Source organism: Cherax quadricarinatus, chromosome 75, assembly GCF_038502225.1.
Source record: "Cherax quadricarinatus isolate ZL_2023a chromosome 75, ASM3850222v1, whole genome shotgun sequence".
Taxonomy (NCBI): Eukaryota; Metazoa; Arthropoda; class Malacostraca; order Decapoda; family Parastacidae; genus Cherax; species Cherax quadricarinatus.
In genome coordinates this window covers 286,239-309,000 of record NC_091366.1, presented here as the reverse complement: position 1 = coordinate 309,000, position 22,762 = coordinate 286,239, and the positions used below count along the sequence as shown (strand labels likewise).

Genomic DNA, 22,762 nt, shown 5'->3' with positions numbered 1-22,762 from the left:
TGAGACTAGGATGCAGCAGTGGTAGTGAGACTAGGATGCAGCAGTGGCGTAACTGAGACTAGGATGCAGCAGTGGTAGTGAGACTAGGATGCAGCAGTGGCGTAACTGAGACTAGGATGCAGCAGTGGTATAACTGAGACTAGGATGCAGCAGTGGCGTAACTGAGACTAGGATGCAGCAGTGGTATAACTGAGACTAGGATGCAGCAGTGGCGTAACTGAGACTAGGATGCAACAGTGGTATTGAGACTAGGATGCAGCAGTGGCGTAACTGAGACTAGGATGCAGCAGTGGTATAACTGAGACTAGGATGCAGCAGTGGTATAACTGAGACTAGGATGCAGCAGTGGCGTAACTGAGACTAGGATGCAGCAGTGGTATAACTGAGACTAGGATGCAGCAGTGGCGTAACTGAGACTAGGATGCAGCAGTGGCGTAACTGAGACTAGGATGCAGCAGTGGCGTAACTGAGACTAGGATGCAGCAGTGGTGTAACTGAGACTAGGATGCAGCAGTGGTGTAACTGAGACTAGGATGCAGCAGTGGTGTAACTGAGACTAGGATGCAGCAGTGGCGTAACTGAGACTAGGATGCAGCAGTGGTGTAACTGAGACTAGGATGCAGCAGTGGTGTAACTGAGACTAGGATGCAGCAGTGGCGTAACTGAGACTAGGATGCAGCAGTGGTGTAACTGAGATTAGGATGCAGCAGTGGCGTAACTGAGACTAGGATGCAGCAGTGGCGTAACTGAGACTAGGATGCAGCAGTGGTGTAACTGAGACTAGGATGCAGCAGTGGCGTAACTGAGACTAGGATGCAGCAGTGGTGTAACTGAGACTAGGATGCAGCAGTGGTGTAACTGAGACTAGGATGCAGCAGTGGTATTGATACTAGGATGCAGCAGTGGTGTAACTGAGACTAGGATGCAGCAGTGGTATTGAGACTAGGATGCAGCAGTGGTGTAACTGAGACTAGGATGCAGCAGTGGTATAACTGAGACTAGGATGCAGCAGTGGTATAACTGAGACTAGGATGCAGCAGTGGTGTAACTGAGACTAGGATGCAGCAGTGGTATAACTGAGACTAGGATGCAGCAGTGGTATTGAGACTAGGATGCAGCAGTGGTGTAACTGAGACTAGGATGCAGCAGTGGTATTGAGACTAGGATGCAGCAGTGGTGTAACTGAGACTAGGATGCAGCAGTGGTATTGAGACTAGGATGCAGCAGTGGTATAACTGAGACTAGGATGCAGCAGTGGTATTGAGACTAGGATGCAGCAGTGGTATAACTGAGACTAGGATGCAGCAGTGGTACTGAGACTAGGATGCAGCAGTGGTACTGAGACTAGGATGCAGCAGTGGTATAACTGAGACTAGGATGCAGCAGTGGTACTGAGACTAGGATGCAGCAGTGGTATAACTGAGACTAGGATGCAGCAGTGGTATTGAGACTAGGATGCAGCAGTGGTATTGAGACTAGGATGCAGCAGTGGTATTGAGACTAGGATGCAGCAGTGGTATTGAGACTAGGATGCAGCAGTGGCACGTAAAAGTGAATTTTCTTTTAGCAGTATACTGTCATAATAATCTATAGTAACTATCTGGCTTACAGGAAGCACTGGCAAAGGTAAAGCAATTAATTAAGAATCCAAAATATTTATTTTTATATGACAAATCTAGAGCAAAAACCACATGCAGTAAGATAAGATTTCGTTCGGATTTTTAACCCCGGAGGGTTAGCCACCCAGGATAACCCAAGAAAGTCAGTGCGTCATCGAGGTTACCTGGAGGTTATTCCGGGGATCAACGCCCCCGCGGCCCGGTCCATGACCAGGCCTCCCGATGGATCAGGGCCTGATCAACTAGGCTGTTACTGCTGGCCGCACGCAGTCCAACGTACGAGCCACAGCCCGGCTGATCCGGCACTGACTTTAGGTATCTGTCCAGCTCTCTCTTGAAGGCAGCCAGGGGTTTATTGGCAATTCCCCTAATGCTTGATAGGAGGCTGTTGAACAGTTTTGGGCCCCGGACACTTATGGTGTTTTCCCTTAGTGTACCAATGGCGCACCTACTTTTTATTGGGGGCATTTTGCATCGCCTGCCCAGTCTTTTACTTTCGTAGGGAGTGATTTCTGTGTGCAGATTTGGGACCATTCCTTCCAAGATTTTCCAAGTGTAGATTATGATATATCTCTCCCTCCTGCGTTCCAACGAGTACAAGTCAAGTGCTTCCAAGCGTTCCCAGTAGTTAAGGTGCTTGACAGAACTTATACGTGCAGTAAAGGATCTCTGTACACTCTCTAGATCTGCGATTTCACCTGCTTTGAATGGAGATGTTAATGTACAGCAGTATTCCAGCCTAGAGAGAACAAGTGATTTGAAAAGGATCATCATGGGCTTGGCATCTCTCGTTTTGAAAGTTCTCATTATCCATCCTATCATTTTCTTTGCACGTGCGATCGTGGCACTGTTGTGATCCTTGAAAGTGAGATCCTCAGACATTACTACTCCCAGGTCCCTTACATTATTTTTCTGCTCTATTGTATGGCCGGAGTCAGTAGTATATTCTGTTCTAGTTATTATCTCCTCCAGTTTTCCATAACGGAGTAGTTGGAATTTGTCCTCATTGAACATCATATTGTTTACCGTTGCCCACTGGAAAACTTTGTTTCCATTGGGGTCCTTAATCTTGTCCCCCAGGATGCGACCCACACCAGTCGACTAACACCCAGGTACCTACCTATTTGCTGCTAGGTGAACAGGACAACAGGTGTAAGGAAACGTGTCGAAATGTTTCCACCCGCCGGGAATCGAACCCGGACCCTCTGTGTGTGAAGCGGGAGCTTTAGCCATCAGGCCACCGGTATGGCTGTGTTTTAGTGAGCAGTTAACCAGACTAAGGGTCAACAATCTGAATGAGTTTTTATGGCCGAAACTCAAAATACTGTCAGTATCTCCAGAATTTCTGACATAACCCTAACACCATTGGATTTTGGAAAAGCAGTTGACGACGTGCCCATGCACTCTGCCCCTGGTCCAGAGACTCTGAGAACTCCATGGTCATCAAGAATTGGATACCCAACAATTGCACAGTCCAGGGCAACATGGGTTTAGATCAGGTCGCTCCTGCCTCTCACAACTACTGGACCACTATGACATGGTCTTGGATGGTCGCTCCTGCCTCTCACAACTACTGGACCACTGTGACATGGTCTTGGATGGTCGCTCCTGCCTCTCACAACTACTGGACCACTGTGACATGGTCTTGGATGGTCGCTCCTGCCTCTCACAACTACTGGACCACTATGACATGGTCTTGGATGGTCGCTCCTGCCTCTCACAACTACTGGACCACTATGACATGGTCTTGGATGGTCGCTCCTGCCTCTCACAACTACTTTACCACTATGACATAGTCTTGGATGGTCGCTCCTGCCTCTCACAACTACTGGACCACTATGACACGGTCTTGGATGGTCGCTCCTGCCTCTCACAACTACTGGACCACTATGACATGGTCTTGGATGTTCTGGAGGACAAACAGAATGTAGACATAATATACACAGACTGCGAAAGCCTTCAACAAGTGCGATCATGGTGTAACAGCACACAAAATGCGTGCTAAAAAAACTAACTGGAAAAGTGGGGAGATGTCAGGGGCCCAAGATATACAAGATTCAAGAGGGAACTGGACAATTACTTAAAGTCTGTACCTGACCAACCGGGCTGTGGGTTGTACGTTGGATTACGTGCGGCCAGCAGTAGCTGCCTGGTTGATCAGGTCCTGATCCATCATGAGGCCTGGTCACTGACCAGGCCGTGGGGGCGTTGACCCCCAGAACACACTATTAGGTATGGTTTTGTTACAACAAGTGGGAAGGGGCTTGGCCCAACTGCGAAGTGATTTTTGCTTTAATATAAAAAATACTAATATCATACTGTTATATTTACAAATATTCATTTGGCTTTGTACTTCCCAAATAATATAAGTCATCATGTGCCTTATGCCATATTTAACATTACACATGTCACGCTCCAGGTGTACATACACTCAGAGCATCAGTGTACGTACACCTGCAGAAATATATCTCAGTGTATATAACACAGAGTTTACTGTAATCCCAATAACCCAGTATTTGGGATTAAATTAGTTTTGATTGGTGGGGAACTGGTGACATTAAGCTGTAAATGATCTTGTACTGCTAGGTTTCAGTCTCAGCCAGCCAACCATATCCAACTATATATTTTAATTCTCTACAGATATAATTATTTGTGAAGCCTGTTTCATATATGTTAAGACATAATTAACTGGCTATGTCGTAATATGTCGACATTCATTATTTATATTAGTTTCATAATGTAGTTGGTACAGACAGATGTACTGTGCATCCTGCCACCTATATCCTTTGCTTAGATAAGCATTGCTCACATGTCATTTAGTATAATGGCTGTTATTATAGCATATGGTATGACTTCATTATTTACACACTCATTTTCGGGTCCTCACTTCGTATCAGTAGCAAATGAATATACAGCAAGTTGTTCCAGACATCAATCCTTTTTAAATAATGGCGTTCACTTGACTTCGAAAGGATAACTTCTTTTACCCTTGAGAGACAACCTTAATCTGTGCCTCAATTATATTTTTCTAGACTTATTCACTAGTGTTGGAGTGATGTGTTTGTCGTTCACAGCGGCCTCTGGACAAGCCGGATGGACTCGATGTGTCGGATCAGTCTAAGGTACATCCACAGCACCTCTGTGAGAAGTGCAAGAGTCTTGGCTACTACTGTAGGAGGGTCAACTAGCCGCCTGCTCCACTGCAGGAGGTCAATTAGCCGACCGCCCTGCTGCAGGAGGGTCAACTAGCCGCTTGCCGCACTGCAGGAGGGTCAACTAGCCGCTTGCCGCACTGCAGGAGGGTCAACTAGCCGCTTGCCGCACTGCAGGAGGGTCAACTAGCCGCTTGCCGCACTGCAGGAGGGTCAACTAGCCGCTTGCCGCACTGCAGGAGGGTCAACTAGCCGACCGCCCTGCTGCAGGACGGTCAACTAGCAGCCCGCCCCACTGCTGGAGGGTCAATTAGCCGTCCGCCCCGCTGCAGGAGGGACACCCACTAGTCTCTCCTGTTGGAGACGTAACTAATCGCCTTTCAAACTACAGGAAAGACAACTAACCGCCCACTGTAGGAAGGTCAGCTAGCCGCCCGACCCTCCCTGGCTACCACAAGGGGCATCACTTGTCTCCTACCCCAATTCCCTCCCTCCTTGACTCAGTGGTAGGCAACTGCTTTGGGTGGATCGAATTACATGGTCTGGTCAAGAGCCTCTGAGGACATTCTGGAATGAGCAGCCTCGTTCCACCACATAACATTCATCCACAAGTACTTGAGACTGACCGACGAACACAAGGTTTCACCCCACAAGGAAGGTGACAACACAGAACTGGTGATTTGTTGTCGGGGAAGGATGGCTGAGAGGCGTGAGATGGCGTGGTGCTTAACCAGCCGCCAGAGAACCTTACTCGGGCCCTATACTGCCACCCTTTCTCCCCCCCCCCCCTCACTTTGCTTCCCTTCACCCCTCTTTTTTCCTTCATCACCATCTTCCTCTCTCCCTCATCATCTTCCTCTCTCCCTCATCATCTTCCTCTCTCCCTCACCATCTTCCTTCACTTAACCCTAAATCTTTCTCCTGACCCATGTCTTTTTACCCTGCCATTACCACTCGCCCTACTTCTTGCCTCACCCATCTAGCTTCACCCTATGTCCCTCTCCCTCTCCCCCTAACTTCTTTTACCCTGCCTCTCTTGACCTTCCTCTCACCCTCACGCAGCTCCCTCTCCCTGACTGAAAGGGAGTCCTGTGGCGTACATAGGGAGGGAGGAGGAGCATTACATGTATATCTTGCATTAGAAGCTGCCTGGCTTATATCCTTTGTCTTATACACTTTGTATTAATACTTAATGCATATTTTTCAGTGCAATAATGTATGCAGAAGATAGGGCAGTATATATTGCGGTGTTTTTTTAATTTCCCAATATACGAACTGTGTAATTATTATGGCTGTAATGTATTCACTATTTACACATAGAGGACAAGTGGTTTATAATTTTGTTCTCGCACTTAAGCTGAAATTTATGAATATTTCTACGCTTTTTATTTTGCAGATCTAGTTTAGGACTTTCGATGTTAATTTTCTTAATAACTGTACTGTATATACATATATGCATGAGGTATTTGTGGTTAGTGTATTAATTTTCCGAGTGAGAGGCCTCGGTAATGCTGAAGGTTGGTGCTAATATTTATAAGGACGAATGAGGCTAATTACTTGCATGACGTTGAGGCAGGTTCATGTCTTATTGTCGAGTCCAGGGGTCATCACCCTCTCAGGCCTGGTCAAACAGGCTGTTGGTGCTTACAACACGCAGTCCAACGTAGGCACAGCTGATCATGAGCCCACTTGAGGATCTTGTCAATTTTAAATTTAAATTTAGTAGGTTTCTCTTCCGAGTTGATGTGATCTTATAATGGTGACCTTGTGAGGCTACACTTCAACTGTCACCTAAACTCAGGTTGTTACTTCTAGCATCGCAGAAAATTATTGATGATTTAAGATTAAATATTTTATACAACTGAACTGGCTGTTAGACTTGTACGTTCAGTACAGTACTGGCTGTTAGACTTGTACGTACAGTACAGTACTGGCTGTTAGACTTGTACGTTCAGTACAGTACTGGCTGTTAGACTTGTACGTACAGTACAGTACTGGCTGTTAGACTTGTACGTTCAGTACAGTACTGGCTGTTAGACTTGTACGTTCAGTACAGTACTGGCTGTTAGACTTGTACGTTCAGTACAGTACTGGCTGTTAGACTTGTACGTTCAGTACAGTACTGGCTGTTAGACTTGTACGTTCAGTACAGTACTGGCTGTTAGACTTGTACGTTCAGTACAGTACTGGCTGTTAGACTTGTACGTACAGTACAACAACTTTGTCCTCAACTCATGGCCAAGCATTCCTCATGATAAATTTATATATATTAAGAATATTTTGGCAGCTGTAATAAAAAATGCCATGAACCAGAACAAGCCTACTAGTATCTAGACGTTTCTTATAAAAAAGATCAGTAATGTGATATAGTGGAACAACCCTTGATGACTGATGCAGGAGCCTATCCCTGACGAAGTCCAAGACATTAAATATTGGAGGATCACCAAGATTCGACATTATACCTTCCATTCCCCCAGGTACTGTATGACCCGTAAGAATTTAGTGCTTCCCTGTGAATGTATATAACTTTGATATGGCGCCATTGGTACACTAAGAGAAAACACCATAAGTGTCCGGGGCCCAAAACTGTTCAACAGCCTCCCATCAAGCATTAGGGGAATTGCCAATAAACCCCTGGCTGCCTTCAAGAGAGAGCTGGACAGATACCTAAAGTCGGTGCCGGATCAGCCGGGCTGTGGCTCGTACGTCGGACTGCGTGCGGCCAGCAGTAACAGCCTAGTTGATCAGGCCCTGATCCATCGGGAGGCCTGGTCGTGGACCGGGCCGCGGGGGCGTTGATCCCCGGAATAACCTCCAGGTAACCTCCAGGTAACCTGGTTAGCCTGCATGGTTATTTTTGGTGAGAAATTTAAGTAATTTTTGTCTAGTTGTTCTTGTGAATTTCAGTCTTACTAACTTACAGACAATAAGCTAACTTAACAATAATCAACCAATAAATCCCTCATCTAATTAGAGCTGTGCAGCAGTAAAATACAAGAGGAGCAGTAGGAATGAAACAAAGATGATGTAATCAGTCCACTAACTTTGGAGAAAAAGTATTTGAGGGGGTCAGTCCCTCAGCCTGGAGAAGAGTTCAACTCCATGGAGCTCAACTCTTCTATTAGTGTTATTATTATTAGATCAAAACAATACACTTCTAAATGCAGTTAGTCACAGACTGAGTGAACATTAAGGGATAAATGTATTGTAGTGTCTAGGTGGATTACGACCTTGATGACCCTTACACAGTTGCCAAAAATTTAAACGTATTTTTCTTTGCTCTCGCCGCCTCAAGATGTTGGCTGCTTGTCTTGTGGTATAATAGATGCCCAGTCGTTTTTTCTCAGTCTTTAAGACATTTTCTGCTTAATATCTAACAAGTAAAACTGAATCCCTAGTATAGGGATTGAAGCACTTGGTGTATATACACAGACATACACTTGATGTATACACACATATATACAAACATTTTGATGTATATACCAAGGAAATTATTTCTCTCGGCCTTCGTTTACAGAGTATTTATATGCACTCATCCTGAGTGAACACATAACCATCAAACTCAGCACACATTTACTCCAAATAACTGATACACCATTGGTTATTTCAACTCAAAAACAAACAAACAGGAGAATGTGTATACGTGACGTGTAGACAAAGTTGTTGGAGTGTCCAGTGAGTGTTGATATCATGTTTGACCCTCCATGTAGACTATCATAACTACTCTCCCCAGTGAGTGAGTGTTGATATCATGTTTGACCCTCCATGTAGACTATCATAACTACTCTCCCCAGTGAGTGAGTGTTGATATCATGTTTGACCCTCCATGTAGACTATCATAACTACTCTCCCCAGTGAGTGAGTGTTGATATCATGTTTGACCCTCCATGTAGACTATCATAACTACTCTCCCCAGTGAGTGAGTGTTGTTATCATGTTTGTCCCTCCATGTAGACTATCATAACTACTCTCCCCAGTGAGTGAGTGTTGTTATCAAGTTTGTCCCTCCATGTAGACTGTCATAACTACTCTCCTCTCACCCACATCACTCTGGTGTTATTCCCTGACCAACATTTATCGTTCAGGAACTAGTTTTTCCTCCCGCCTGAGCTAGAGAGAGGCGGCTGTGTCTCAGCTGTGGTGCCAGCAGTACCAGCTAAAATTAACTTTGCTTCTCCGCGGCGGCCAAATTCCCTCCGCCTATGTCCTGGCAGCCACACCTTGAGGGGCTGACAATATAACCATACAGATATATCTCAGATATAACATATATACATGGCGTAACTGGAAGTAAATGGGCAGGGGCTATGTCGCATCTTGGGATGAAGGGCTAGTGCCAGGGGGAGCTGTGACTCGACCCCTGCAACCACATGTAGGTGAGTACACATGCACAGGCGGGGCCAGGAGTAGTAACAACAGGTTAGGTTAGGTAAGGTTCGTCAGGAAACAGGACAAATGTTTCCTGACGCGGGTCTTAGATGATGACCCGCCTTTGGAGCTTTTGGTCATCTGACCGAGGCCTTCCGCTGGCTTACCGGTCCACCCCTTTAAAAATTATGGTCATTTATAACCATTGTTGATAATTATTAGTAGTAACAACAGATGGGGAGTAATTGTACTCAGAATTTTAATCAATAATTTAGATTGTCATAGACACTGATGTGACAAGTCTTGTATCCAGCAGCTGAGTGGCTATGAAAGTATGTGATGGGTAGTGAATGTGTCCCTGGGGTGGGTGTTCTGGGTACTGACATATTAACACCTGCAACACCTACCCCTGGGGTGGGTGTTCTGGGTACTGACATATAAACACCTGCAACACCTACCCCTGGGGTGGGTGTTCTGGGTATTGACATATAAACACCTGCAACACCTACCCCTGGGGTGGGTGTTCTGGGTATTGACATATAAACACCTGCAACACCTACCCCTGGGGTGGGTGTTCTGGGTACTGACATATAAACACCTGCAACACCTACCCCTGCGGTGGGTGTTCTGGGTACTGACATATAAACACCTGCAACACCTACCCCTGGGGTGGGTGTTCTGGGTACTGACATATAAACACCTGCAACACCTACCCCTGGGGTGGGTGTTCTGGGTACTGACATATTAACATATAAATCCGTACAATAAAAGTTACAAAACTTTACTCAGTGGTTTTTCTTGGGAAGATGTAAGATCAATTTTGAGGTGATTTAGTGTTACATATTACACATATACTTTGTGTGAAGCGCTAAACCTGTGGGTTACAAGGTGTGTGTAGGCTTAAACCACTGGATGTTGATCGCTAGTCACGCCATCATTCTAATACAGGGTACCCAAATAAAACACTGGCCAAAATAAAGATGGCCCAGGGTAAATGGGTTGTACTGGCCAGACTAAGACCCCTCTTCCTGGGCAGTATACAGGGGGTTTAATCTCCCCCTCCCACATGACCCCCCCCCAGCTCCTACACCCACACATCAATCATCATTGTGTCATGTTACTGTTGATGGTATTTGTGATGTTACGTAATATCTTTGTAGTTTGTGAGTACTGTAAGACTGGGTGTGATGCTTGAATCTCTTCTTGTATTATACTTCTCACTTGGCTGGGATTATCCCCCCCTCCCCATCTAGCTGTCTGCCCCATACGGGTTTAACACTTTCTTTTAACATAATACTAATAATCGGGTTTCCATTAAGTGTTGGAGGTACATTGTAGTTAGTAATTTCCTGCCAAAAGAACAATGGTGATCCAATGGTGTCGAGTCTTCCACTTACATTACTGCTGCTAACTACCACACTATAATCTATATATATTTGATATTACTTAATGTTTTCTGTGTTGTAGCTTCTATGGTGTTTTAAGCTGTAAGGTATAATGTATGGTCATTAAGCTGTAAGGTATAATGTATGGTCATTAAGCTGTAAGGTATAATGTATGGTCATTAAGCTGTAAGGTATAATATAGCTTACTGTATACCAGTTGAAAATGGTGTTCACTTTGTGCCTTATTAATATACTATTTTTAACTATGGCTTGTACTTAATTATATATATATATATATATATATATATATATATATATATATATATATATATATATATATATATATATATATATATATATATATATATATATATTACTAGACTGATCAAGACAGGATGATGTATAGACTTGTTATTGTCAGAATGTTTTTATATATACGACTTAAAGGTAATTATATGGACGCTATATGATGAAAGGCAGCTTATCCTATCTTGATAAGATATTAAGTATAATTTTGATTTTATATTGGTGTATGAACTCATGTTAGTGTAGGAGAGGACGGGAAGTGGTGTTGGGGTAGATGACAGTCTATGACCTAAGTGGTGTTGGGGTAGATGACAGTCTATGATCTAAGTGGTGTTGGGGTAGATGACAGTCTATGATCTAAGTGGTGTTGGGGTAGATGACAGTCTATGACCTAAGTGGTGTTGGGGTAGATGACAGTCTATGACCTAAGTGGTGTTGGGGTAGAGGACAGCCTATGACCTAAGTGGTGTTGGAGTAGATGACAGTCTATGACCTAAGTGGTGTTGGGGTAGAGGACAGCCTATGACCTAAGTGGTGTTGGGGTAGATGACAGTCTATGACCTAAGTGGTGTTGGGGTAGAGGACAGTCTATGACCTAAGTGGTGTTGGGGTAGAGGACAGCCTATGACCTAAGTGGTGTTGGGGTAGAGGACAGTCTATGACCTAAGTGGCGTTGGGGTAGAGGACAGCCTATGACCTAAGTGGTGTTGGGGTAGAGGACAGCCTATGACCTAAGTGGTGTTGGGGTAGAGGACAGCCTATGACCTAAGTGGTGTTGGGGTAGAGGACAGCCTATGACCTAAGTGGTGTTGAGGTAGAGGACAGCCTATGACCTAAGTCAAGGTTCTCTCGGGGAACTGCCTTGGGCATGTGCCTACATCATATTATAATTTGTATTTCGTTGTTAGCGTAACCTGATAATGTAATGTATGATAAGTTTAACTGTGGTGAGAGAATAAATGGCCATAACAGTAAATCTATGTAAACTGCACGCACTTAAAGTGTTATTGACGATATTGATTCTTGCAACATCCTCCATCCTCTGCTTAGCTTCATTTATAAGCACATATTCTTAAGGTTCTCTTTATAAAAAACATAACTGGTGCATGGAGGAAGATTATTAACATTACGTATGTAAAGTTGCCACTCAGAATTCCATTTTATTGTGACTTCACCTCTCACTCTTGATGCAAAAATCATAATGGTAACCTACTACTTATGTCATTGTGGAAGTTACGAATTACGATACTCATCACAGAATATTGATTTATTTTACGGGGAGCGCTATACACGAAGGAGGTCATACAGTGCAATGGGGAATGGGAGTAAGCAGATTAGCTCCAAGGAGAGGGAGAGTTGCTCCAGTTCTTTGGATCAAGAAGCCTTCACCCACATTAAGGCCCCTGAAGCTTGAACAATTATGGGGGCCCCTTCGCAACCCCTTCTTATTCAGTAGACCCAATTTTTTTAAGCAATGTGAACTAAAGTCGCCTCTTGGGTCCACCTGGGATTTGGGGCCCTGGAGCTTAAGCTTCATTAGTTTTATAGTATATCCGTCCCTGTGTTTAACTAGCGGTATACAGGTGAAATGTAGCCTTAAGAGGCACGGAAGTTCCCCCGTCATCTTCATTTTTGCACTATAATTATAGTGGAAAATGAACATGTTATTAGAAGACGGGGGTACTTATGGGTCCCTTAATAACCTTAATAGTCTGTGGCCTCTTATCCTAACAAACCAACTTTTCATTCTGTGAGTAAACATACCACTATACAGTAAGCATACCACTATACAGTAAGCATACCCCTATACAGTAAGTATACCACTATACAGTAAGTATACCACTATACAGTAAGGACGGTAATATATACAATTAATGAATGCAAGTGTTGTAGCTGGCGTTGTTTCCACATTCCCCAAGACGCTGTATAATTCCTATGGGTTTAACACTCCCATAAAATAAATTTTGTTATATGTAAATTGCACTTCCTGGAGGGAGCCTCCAAGTTGAGGTGTGAATGTGGCTCACTAAACTGACTTGTTTTAAACACAAGAAGGGTCAGATGGCTAGCTATAATGTGTGCTCAACTACCCGTAAATGCACTAATACTACCTGGCCTCTAGCTTAGTCAAAGACTCATGCAGACTTGTATAATGTTGTCCTCTTGTTCTAGCTAAACATAACATACAGTACACATAGGCTACTGAGCTTTGGGTCGAATTATCATATCTGCACTTCCCTTCTGCTCTAAACAATGACAAAGTGAAGCATTTAAAAATGCATCACATAGTGAAATTAGGTAAAACAATATCGAAAAATACGTGCAAGGAGTATATTTGAAAATTAGATTTAATTAAGACTAGGTTCTTTGGTTGCGGTGTATGCATTCTGATTTGTATTCTGTTAACATCAAAATTTCATTTACAAAATTATTCCCCTTTGTTACACAGAATTATGAAATTAACTACCATACAAAGTGAAACTTGTGATATGGTAATTGTAGCAGCCTCTTCCAGCCTATGATAAAATAGAGGCCTCAGACAACTGGCCGGCCCAATTCAGTATTGTATCCATAATTATCTATTTACTTATTACTAATTACCTAATTATTGTATGCTTAATAATCTACCCTGTTTAGCTCTTCCGGCTCCATATAGTTATTGTACTGTACACAATAGGCTCAAAACAAGCCACATGGGATGGAAATCTTTAGCTCAAGCTCTTTTTTTTACTCTGTGCATCGTCAGGAACTATGCAATGTTGCAAGGCTAGCAACAGATAGTAGGGGAAAAATTCTCTGAGGCAAAACAGAAGTGTAAAAGCGTCAGGTCCATGTCACAGTCTAGACTCGAGACTGTGACATAGCCTCACGACTGTGACATAGTTCCTGACGATACACAGAGTACAGATCTTGAGCTAAAGATTTCCATCCCCTGTTTCTTGTTCTGCATTGCTGAGATCACTTATTGGCGACTGTATTGCAATACAATAGGTTGTCTGTGTTTATTGTTGCGGTATTTAGTCTTTTCCATTTGATATTAATAAGGATGCGATGAGTGTAGCTGTAGAAACATAGTGATATAGGAAGAACATTCATCATGGGATTTGTGCCAGTAGTAGGCCTGAGGTGTTGCTGTCACAAATGGCCTACTTGTATACTTAAGATAATTATTCTTGTATTGATATCCCTGTGATCTCTGGGTGCAGGTACTCTCAAAGAAGTGGCAATATCACATTACTTGATTATTAGTATATATGAATGACAGCTATGTACTCAGTTGTGACTGCAGGAGTCAAATGTCTGCTCCATTGGTATTAAGGACATGTATATGTGTCAATGTTGGGAGTAGCTCACCCAATTGTGGCTGCATGGGGTCGATTCTGCTCTTGTGGTATGGCTAAAGAGTGCCTCTCAGCCCAAGTGTTTTTTGTGTTTACATAAGATATGTCCTGGTATTACAACCCCGTGACTTGTCTAGTGGACTGCTTCATGGGCCCGTCTCGCAGCCCTTCTCTTTGGAGGGGTCAAGGTGGGAATGCCTAGGCCTATCCTGGAATGAACCTACCAGTCACAGGACAAGGTAAACAGCATTCCAAGTATCTGGTGTGTACTACGTACCTCTTGGCAGGCCAAGGCACGTAGGTGTGGTATTCTTGGATGACACTTTATTTAAGTGGGGTCTCAAAGTCGCACCCTAACCAACTGAGTTCCACTTAAGTGAAACACAAGTGGTGTGACACATGCATATAGCTGGACTTAATACAAAGATTGACTCTGAAATTCTAGCTTAAGTAAAGTGCTTTTCTTGAGTACTACTCATGTTTATATATCGCATGGTCCTGTGTTTGGCTTCTTATTAATTCCATATTTTATTGCTAGAATTGATTTTACTCTTGTTTATTCAATGAAGAGAATACTGGCTGACGAGGACCAGGCCTGGGAAATATGTATAATATTTATGTACTGGACTATGCCAGCCATTCTGAATGGCACACTTGTAATCCATTCACCTCACTATTCCATCACTACTCACACTTTCCTCGTTTGGCATTATTTTTCCCTCAACCCTAATGCTTTTTCAACACTCACACTTTACTCACCTCACTCTTCTGACATGTTTCATGTTAACCTGTCATCCCTTGTGTTGTCAGCTCACTACACATGTTAACCAGCCTTGTGTTTTCACGACAAAAATCTTCACTATTAAATTCTTGACACATGTGCACAAACTCGCAATAAAACAATTACAACAAATGCTGTATATTTCGGGTTCACATCAACACCATTTTCATCAGACTCAAAATGATCTTTTTGAAAATGGCCCTTTTTCCTTACACTATAAAAAAAATTCTTTGCATTAAATGCCTTTTTCTACGCACTGTAAACCATGGAGGAGAGATAACTTGAAGGTTATATGCATGAGTTTAAGCATATCAGGCAAAGCAAATTATATCACATGTGCAAGATAACATAGGTTGTGGTCCTGACAAAGATAGTGGTCCTAACATAGGTCGTGGTCCTAACATAGGTCGTGGTCCTAACATAGGTCGTGGTCCTAGTATAGGTCGTGGTCCTAACAAAGGTAGTGGTCCTAACAGATGGGGGTCATAACATAGGTCGTGGTCCTAACAAAGATAGTGGTCCTAACGTAGGTCGTGGTCATAAAGACAGTGGTCCTAACACAGGTTGTGGTCCTGACGAAGGACTAGCATAGGTCGTGGTCCTAAGGTAGTGGCCCTAACATAGGTTGTGGTCCTAAGGTAGTGGTTCTAACACAGGTTGTGGTCCTAAGGTAGTGGTTCTAACACAGGTTGTGGTCCTAAGGTAGTGGTTCTAACAGGTTGTGGTCCTAAGGTAGTGGTTCTAACACAGGTTGTGGTCCTGACGAAGGACTAACAGATCGTAGGCTTAACAAAGGACTACAAGAGGTTGAGGTGTGTGTAGTGAGAATGGTTGGTGTGTCCAAGTTAGAGTTACATAAGTCAAAGGAGAATTTGCGTTACCAGAGTTGCAGTATTATAGTGTTGAGCAGCTAGTGAAGGGAAGGTCCTCTCTGGCAGCTAGTGAAGGGAAGGTCCTCTCTGGCAGCTAGTGAAGGGAAGGTCCTCTCTGGCAGCTAGTGAAGGGAAGGTCCTCTGGCAGCTAGTGAAGGGAAGGTCCTCTCTGGCAGCTAGTGAAGGGAAGGTCCTCTCTGGCAGCTAGTGAAGGGAAGGTCCTCTCTGGCAGCTAGTGAAGGGAAGGTCCTCTCTGGCAGCTAGTGAAGGGAAGGTCCTCTCTGGCAGCTAGTGAAGGGAAGGTCCTCTCTGGCAGCTAGTGAAGGGAAGGTCCTCTCTGGCAGCTAGTGAAGGGAAGGTCCTCTCTGGCAGCTAGTGAAGGGAAGGTCCTCTGGCAGCTAGTGAAGGGAAGGTCCTCTCTGGCAGCTAGTGAAGGGAAGGTCCTCTCTGGCAGCTAGTGAAGGGAAGGTCCTCTCTGGCAGCTAGTGAAGGGAAGGTCCTCTCTGGCAGCTAGTGAAGGGAAGGTCCTCTCTGGCAGCTAGTGAAGGGAAGGTCCTCTCTGGCAGCTAGTGAAGGGAAGGTCCTCTCTGGCAGCTAGTGAAGGGAAGGTCCTCTCTGGCACCTGAGGCCACTTACCTTCTCAAGTGCTTCTGCACTTTACCACACTTACAATTTCTAAATGCAACTCGTTTTTCAGTTCTTCAATGCGCCTTAAAATTCACATTTTGCAAGGTTAAGCCTTCAGTTCGTGTGACGATTCACTTAATTATATCATGTAACATTAACAGGAAAAAATAACAATTACAGAAACTGAATATTTCAGCCTGCATCTGAGGCCTAATTTTGTGTACAACCACCATCATATATGTCTGAAATTCCCCTGACAAATTCAAAATAAAGTATTCTCAGCAGTTACAAAAGTACCCACAGCTGTCGATTTTTTTAATTACTTTTTATTTATGTATATGTGTGGAGACACAGTTGACATTAAGTCTATTATTTACCCAGTAACTTACATTTTCCCAAACTAAACTTGTCACTGCAAAACTGTCACTAATTCTGCCACAAATATAGCGAGAGATGAGATGATATGTAAATTTTGGTCAAGTTTTCAGAGAGAAGATATATTCTACCATTGTTTATTTGGTAAAGAGAAATATATATATGAATTATCCAGCGGGGTATAAGAAATATTTGTTGCCCATCTCGGTATTACATATTGTTAATAAGTTAGTTTAAGTTTAATATTGATCCGGGAGTAAGTGCCTTAATAGGGTATTTTTTTTTGACCTTGAGACAAAGTTCTGAGTCAGACAAACAACCCAATAATTTAATTAAATAAATTTTACTACCAATCAAATGTCAATAATGTTCAGAGTTCAATTATAATAATTAGTAAGCTTAATTGCTGACTCTGAATTGTGTTTTAGCAGGTTGTTATATGAAGCATGAGTCAGTATTAACATAGTGTGACACAAGCAGTAATTGTACTTAATAAACTCGCCTTATCTCAGCTTTGTTGTTAAATAAACAGTAGTGAAAAACATCCATATTGTTTATCCTTCTGTCATAGGTCAGTTTAGTACCAAATACTGGAGCTATCATTGATATTTCTTAGTCAGAAGTTTGGAGAACTTTGAATATAGCCTCTGACTGTTGATCAAGGTCTGATCAACCAGGCTGTTACTGCTGGCCGCATACTCCAACTGTTCTGGCACCCATCTTGTGTTTAAGGCTGGTATTAACCTGCCCAGCTGGTGATGCTGGTCGCATCCTGGGGGACAAGATTCTGCAGTATACCTGAGATAAACCACCTCAGTTACTGGGAAGTTCCTCAACCTGTACTCCCTAGAACGCAGGAGAGAGAGATACATTATAATATGCACTTGGAAAATCCTAGAGGGATTAGTACCAAACTTGCACACGAAAATCACTCCATATGAAAGTAAAATACTCGGCAGGAGACACATTCCCCCAGTGAGAAACAGAGGCGCCACTACCATGATAACAGACAACACAATAAGTGTCCGGGGCCCAAGACCAGGTGCCAGATCAACCAGGCTGTGATGGATATGTGGGGCAGCAGGCCCCCAGCAGCAACAGCCTGGTTGACCAGGTAGGCACCAGACGAGCCTGGTCCATGGCCTAACAAACTCTCGAAACTCTTCAAAGGTATATCAAGGGTAAAGGTAACTGCCTCCCAGCATATATAAGGGGGATTACCAATAGACCCCTGGCTGTCATCAAGACCCCTGGCAGTCTTCAAGACCCCTGGCTGTCATCAAGACCCCTGGCTGTCATCAAGACCCCTGGCTGTCTTCAAGACCCCTGGCAGTCTTCAAGACCTCTGGCAGTTTTCAAGACCCCTGGCTGTCTTCAAGACCTCTGGCTGTCATCAAGACCCCTGGCAGTCTTCAAGACCCCTGGCTGTCATCAAAACCCCTGGCAGTCTTCAAGACCCCTGGCAGTCTTCAAGACCCCTAGCAGTCTTCAAGACCCCTGGCAGTCTTCAAGACCCCTGGCTGTCATCAAAACCCCTGGCAGTCTTCAAGACCCCTGGCAGTCTTCAAGACCCCTGGCAGTCTTCAAGACCCCTGGCAGTCTTCAAGACCCCTGGCTGTCATCAAAACCCCTGGCAGTCTTCAAGACCCCTGGCAGTCTTCAAGACCCCTGGCAGTCTTCAAGACCCCTGGCAGTCTTCAAGAATGTACCAGACAGACACCTAAAGTCAGTACCTGAGCAGCCAGGCTGTGGTTCCTTCGTCGGGTTGCTTGCGGCCAGCAGTAACAGCCTGGTTGATCAAGCCCTGATCCACCATGAGGCCTGGTCATGAACCGGGCCGCGGGGGTGTTGACCCCTGAAACCTTCTCCAGGTAACTTGAATGTCCCCCAGTCCCCAGGCGCTGTATGACCCATGTTGGTTTAGCACTCTCCCCCTTAAAATAATTATAATGAACATTGGCAGTACTGGAGGCTGGGGGGTCTACCTGGGGGTCTACCTGGAGGTCTACCTGGGGTCTACCTGGAGGCCTACCTGGGGATCTACCTGGAGGTCTACCTAGGGTCTACCTGGAGGCCTACCTGGGGGTCTACCTGGGGGTCTACCTAGGGTCTACCTGGAGGCCTACCTGGGGGTCTACCTGGGGGTCTACCTGGGGGTCTACCTGGGGGTCTACCTGGAGGTCTACCTGGGGGTCTACCTGGAGGTCTACCTGGGGTCTACCTGGGGGTCTACCTGGAGGTCTACCTGGGGGTCTACCTGGAGGTCTACCCGGTGTCTACCTGGGGTCTACCTGGGGGTCTACCTGGGGTCTACCTGGAGGTCTACCGGGGGTCTACCTGGGGTCTACCTGGGGGTCTACCTGGGGTCTACCTGGAGGTCTACCTGGGGGTCTACCCGGGGTCTACCTGGGGTCTACCTGGGGGTCTACCTGGAGGTCCACCTGGAGGTCTACCTGGAGGTCTACCTGGGGGTCTACCTGGAGGTCTACCTGGGGGTCTACCTGGGGTCTACCTGGAGGTCTACCTGGAGGTCTACCCGGGGTCTACCTGGGGTCTACCTGGGGTCTACCTGGAGGTCTACCTGGAGGTCTACCGAAGCCTTGGGAATGGGAGGTAACCCGGTTTGATCTGAGGAAGTAGAGTGTAGCTACAATTCCGTGGATCAAGAGCCTTTCATTCCTAATGAACATGGCTGACTGGGTCAAGATATCATGGACTACTAAGTAGTCTTTTCTAATGAAGAAGCAAGACTCTTCAGGAATATTATTCATCACTAAACCTTCAAGCAACATTCCTAAATATTTATCCTTAATGCTAGTGAAGGTTATTATTACAATCAAGGGGGAAGCGCTAAACCCGGAGGATTATACAGCGCCTGGGGGGGGGTATGTGGAAGGCATTCAGGCTTAATTTAGGGAACTGGAGCACAGATCCAATTCCCTAAATCAAGAGCCCCTCACCAACATCAAGGAACCTTCCTTGAGGGGTGCTAGTGAAGGGCTCGTGATCCCAGGAATGTGAGTTACCCCCCCTCCCGTTCCTCGGATCAATCCTGATTACACCTCATTCCCCCAGAGGAATGACCCTCACAAGATATATATATATATATATATATATATATATATATATATATATATATATATATATATATATATATATATATATATAGTGTTCTCTTCAGTTGCCATGACAACCGGCAGCAACACTAGACTAACAAATAATTTCCACTGCCTGGCGTATGTGCTAAATTAAGAGAGTATATACATTATTGTATATATAATATTTATATTTACTGGCAAGATCAAATACATAATAATACATTGTATAATAGACTCCCAGAGTGTATTATGTGTATATATTTTATGTAGAGAGATGATGTATGAGAGTTTTGGTGACCAGGACTGTGTCATGTCTAAGGTTGTATAGAGAAGCATGTCTTATCTGTCATGTCTGATGGTTGACATATGACATCTCACTTGACGCTGCTCTGACGTCCCATCTGACGCAGTCTTCAGGACGCAGCCTTGACGCAGTAGTGACGCATCATCCTTGACGCGACGTCTCAATATTAACAGTAAGTAACATCATTATTATCTAAATTATTCTGAACTTAATAAATCCATTACATGAGGGAGGTGCCTGAATATTAGTGGAAGGATCTTGATCCGAGGAATTGGAGCTACTTTTACTAGCAGTGGAAATAAAGCATAATTCATGGTGAAACAAGAATATTATGTCATAATAATGTAATAATAATAATTAACTAGTTAATACTTTATATAAAGTTACGATAATACAGAGAATAAGGTTAAGTAATACTGTATTAATAGTGAATAATATATTATCTTAGTATTAATGACTTGACACACTCTTAATGTGCTTATTTATTTTTATCTGAAGTGGTTTTTCATGAATTTTTAATTAAAATACGACCAGTGTGTGTTATGGGAGCTATTTTCCTGATTCTGTTTGCTGTAAATATTCATTAAGAATTTAAAAATAAATTTTGGTTCGGGTTTTTCACATCGAACAATGTTTAATCAAAAAATGTGTTTTTAACTTCATTAATTTTTTTAATTTTATTTTGTTGTGTCGCTCGTATCTAAACTCTCTATAACTGTTCGTGACAACAGCCGTTTTGAGGAATAATCTTAAGTACAGTTGTGCCTCGGGATACGAACAGCTCCAAACACGAACAATTATGTCGGTGCTTTTGTAAGTGTATTTTTGGGGGTCTGAAACAGATTAATCTAATTTACATTATTCCTTATGAGAACAAATTCATTTGGTATCAGCACACGAACAGCCTTCTGGAACGAATGAAGTTCGTATCCCGAGGTACCACTATATGTATTAGTAGGAAATTACCATAGTTAAATGTATATTCATTACCTGGAGTATACCTGGAGAGGGTTCTGGGGGTCCATTGCCAGGTATACTCCAGGTAATGAATGTACATTTAACTATGGTAATTTCCTACTAATAAAGATTATCCCTCAAAAAGGCTGTTGTCATGAACAGTTATTTTTCTCATTGTGATTTATAACAAGTTTGTTTTTTTACAGATGGGTTTTGGTGGAGACCTGGTAGCATTATGGGAGGTGCCTCTCAGTGATGGCATCCATAAAGTGGGTTTTGAACATGGCACTACCACAGGTCGCAGAGTCTTGTGGGTTGATGGTCAGGTAAGGCACGACCAAAGTCAATGTCAAAAGTTTATTTATACAGTAATGGGTGACACTGTTATTATTATTTTTTATTTTATTATCACACTGGCCGATTCCCACCAAGGCAGGGTGGCCCGAAAAAGAAAAACTTTCACCATCATTCACTCCATCACTGTCTTGCCAGAAGGGTGCTTTACACTACAGTTTTTAAACTGCAACATTAACACCCCTCCTGTTATTATTATTATTATAATCAAGGGGGAAGCACTAAACCCATAGGATTATACAACGCTGGGGGGAAGGTATTCATGCTTAATTCGGGGAACTGGAGCACAAATCCAATTCCCTAAATCAAGAGCCCCCTCACCATCAACAAGGAGCCTTCCTTGAGGGGATGGGTGACACTAGATTGCTTCCAGAAAGTCCGTGGTTATTCAGAACATTTCCTGCAATTTTCATCTAACTAAAGACTACAAGGGTAATAAACAATATATATATTTGAGGTCATTAAAAGTATACGAGTGAGTAATTGATGAATATATATTTATTTTAGTGTGAGCATTATTACATTCAAATACAGTAAATTATTGATTTTCCAAAGATTTTAATATACTATTTACTAGTACAGTGGACCCCCGCATAACGATCACCTCCGAATGCGACCAATTATGTAAGTGTATTTATGTAAGTGCGTTTGCACGTGTATGTTTGGGGGTCTGAAATGGACTAATCTACTTCACAATATTCCTTATGGGAACAAATTCGGTCAGTACTGGCACCTGAACATACTTCTGGAGTGAAAAAATATCGTTAACCGGGGGTCCACTGTATTTCTTTTAATCGTGGGATCTATTCTGATTATGCATTGAGCTTTATTCATTTTGTTACTTTTTGTATATTTCTTTACTGTAGACAGAGCTACATAGGTGTGGATGCTGCACTACTGCTACAGCTAATAGTTTGACTTAACATATGGTATATTATTAAACAAACTGAAATACTGCCCAATCCGTGCACATACTGTTTGAAAGGTGGGATCTACATAAGGTCTGTTTCCAGTTTCACTCATCTTCATTACATGTCACTTTGGAATATTAAATTCCATCACCCATATATCTTTCCATCTCTTCATTTTACCTAAACTTTTTTTTTTTTTTGGCAGGGATTCATTCATTTGATATTTTACTGTGGAAAAGGTTGCTTAACCATGGAAACATTTATGGAAATAAGTCACTTTATCTGACTTTTGGGTTATCCTGGTGGGTAATT

At 43.4% G+C, this 22,762-nt stretch overlaps 1 protein-coding gene across 2 annotated transcripts in view; it reads left to right on the top strand.

Moving 5' to 3' along the window:
* Positions 1-22,762, top strand: part of LOC128691861 (uncharacterized) — a 76,142-nt gene that overhangs the window by 41,764 nt on the left and 11,616 nt on the right. For both annotated transcript variants that reach the window (XM_070100858.1, XM_070100856.1), the window contains exon 5: positions 21,392-21,511. In XM_070100858.1, coding sequence (XP_069956959.1) covers positions 21,392-21,511 — 120 coding nt within the window. The remainder of the gene's footprint in view (positions 1-21,391; positions 21,512-22,762) is intronic.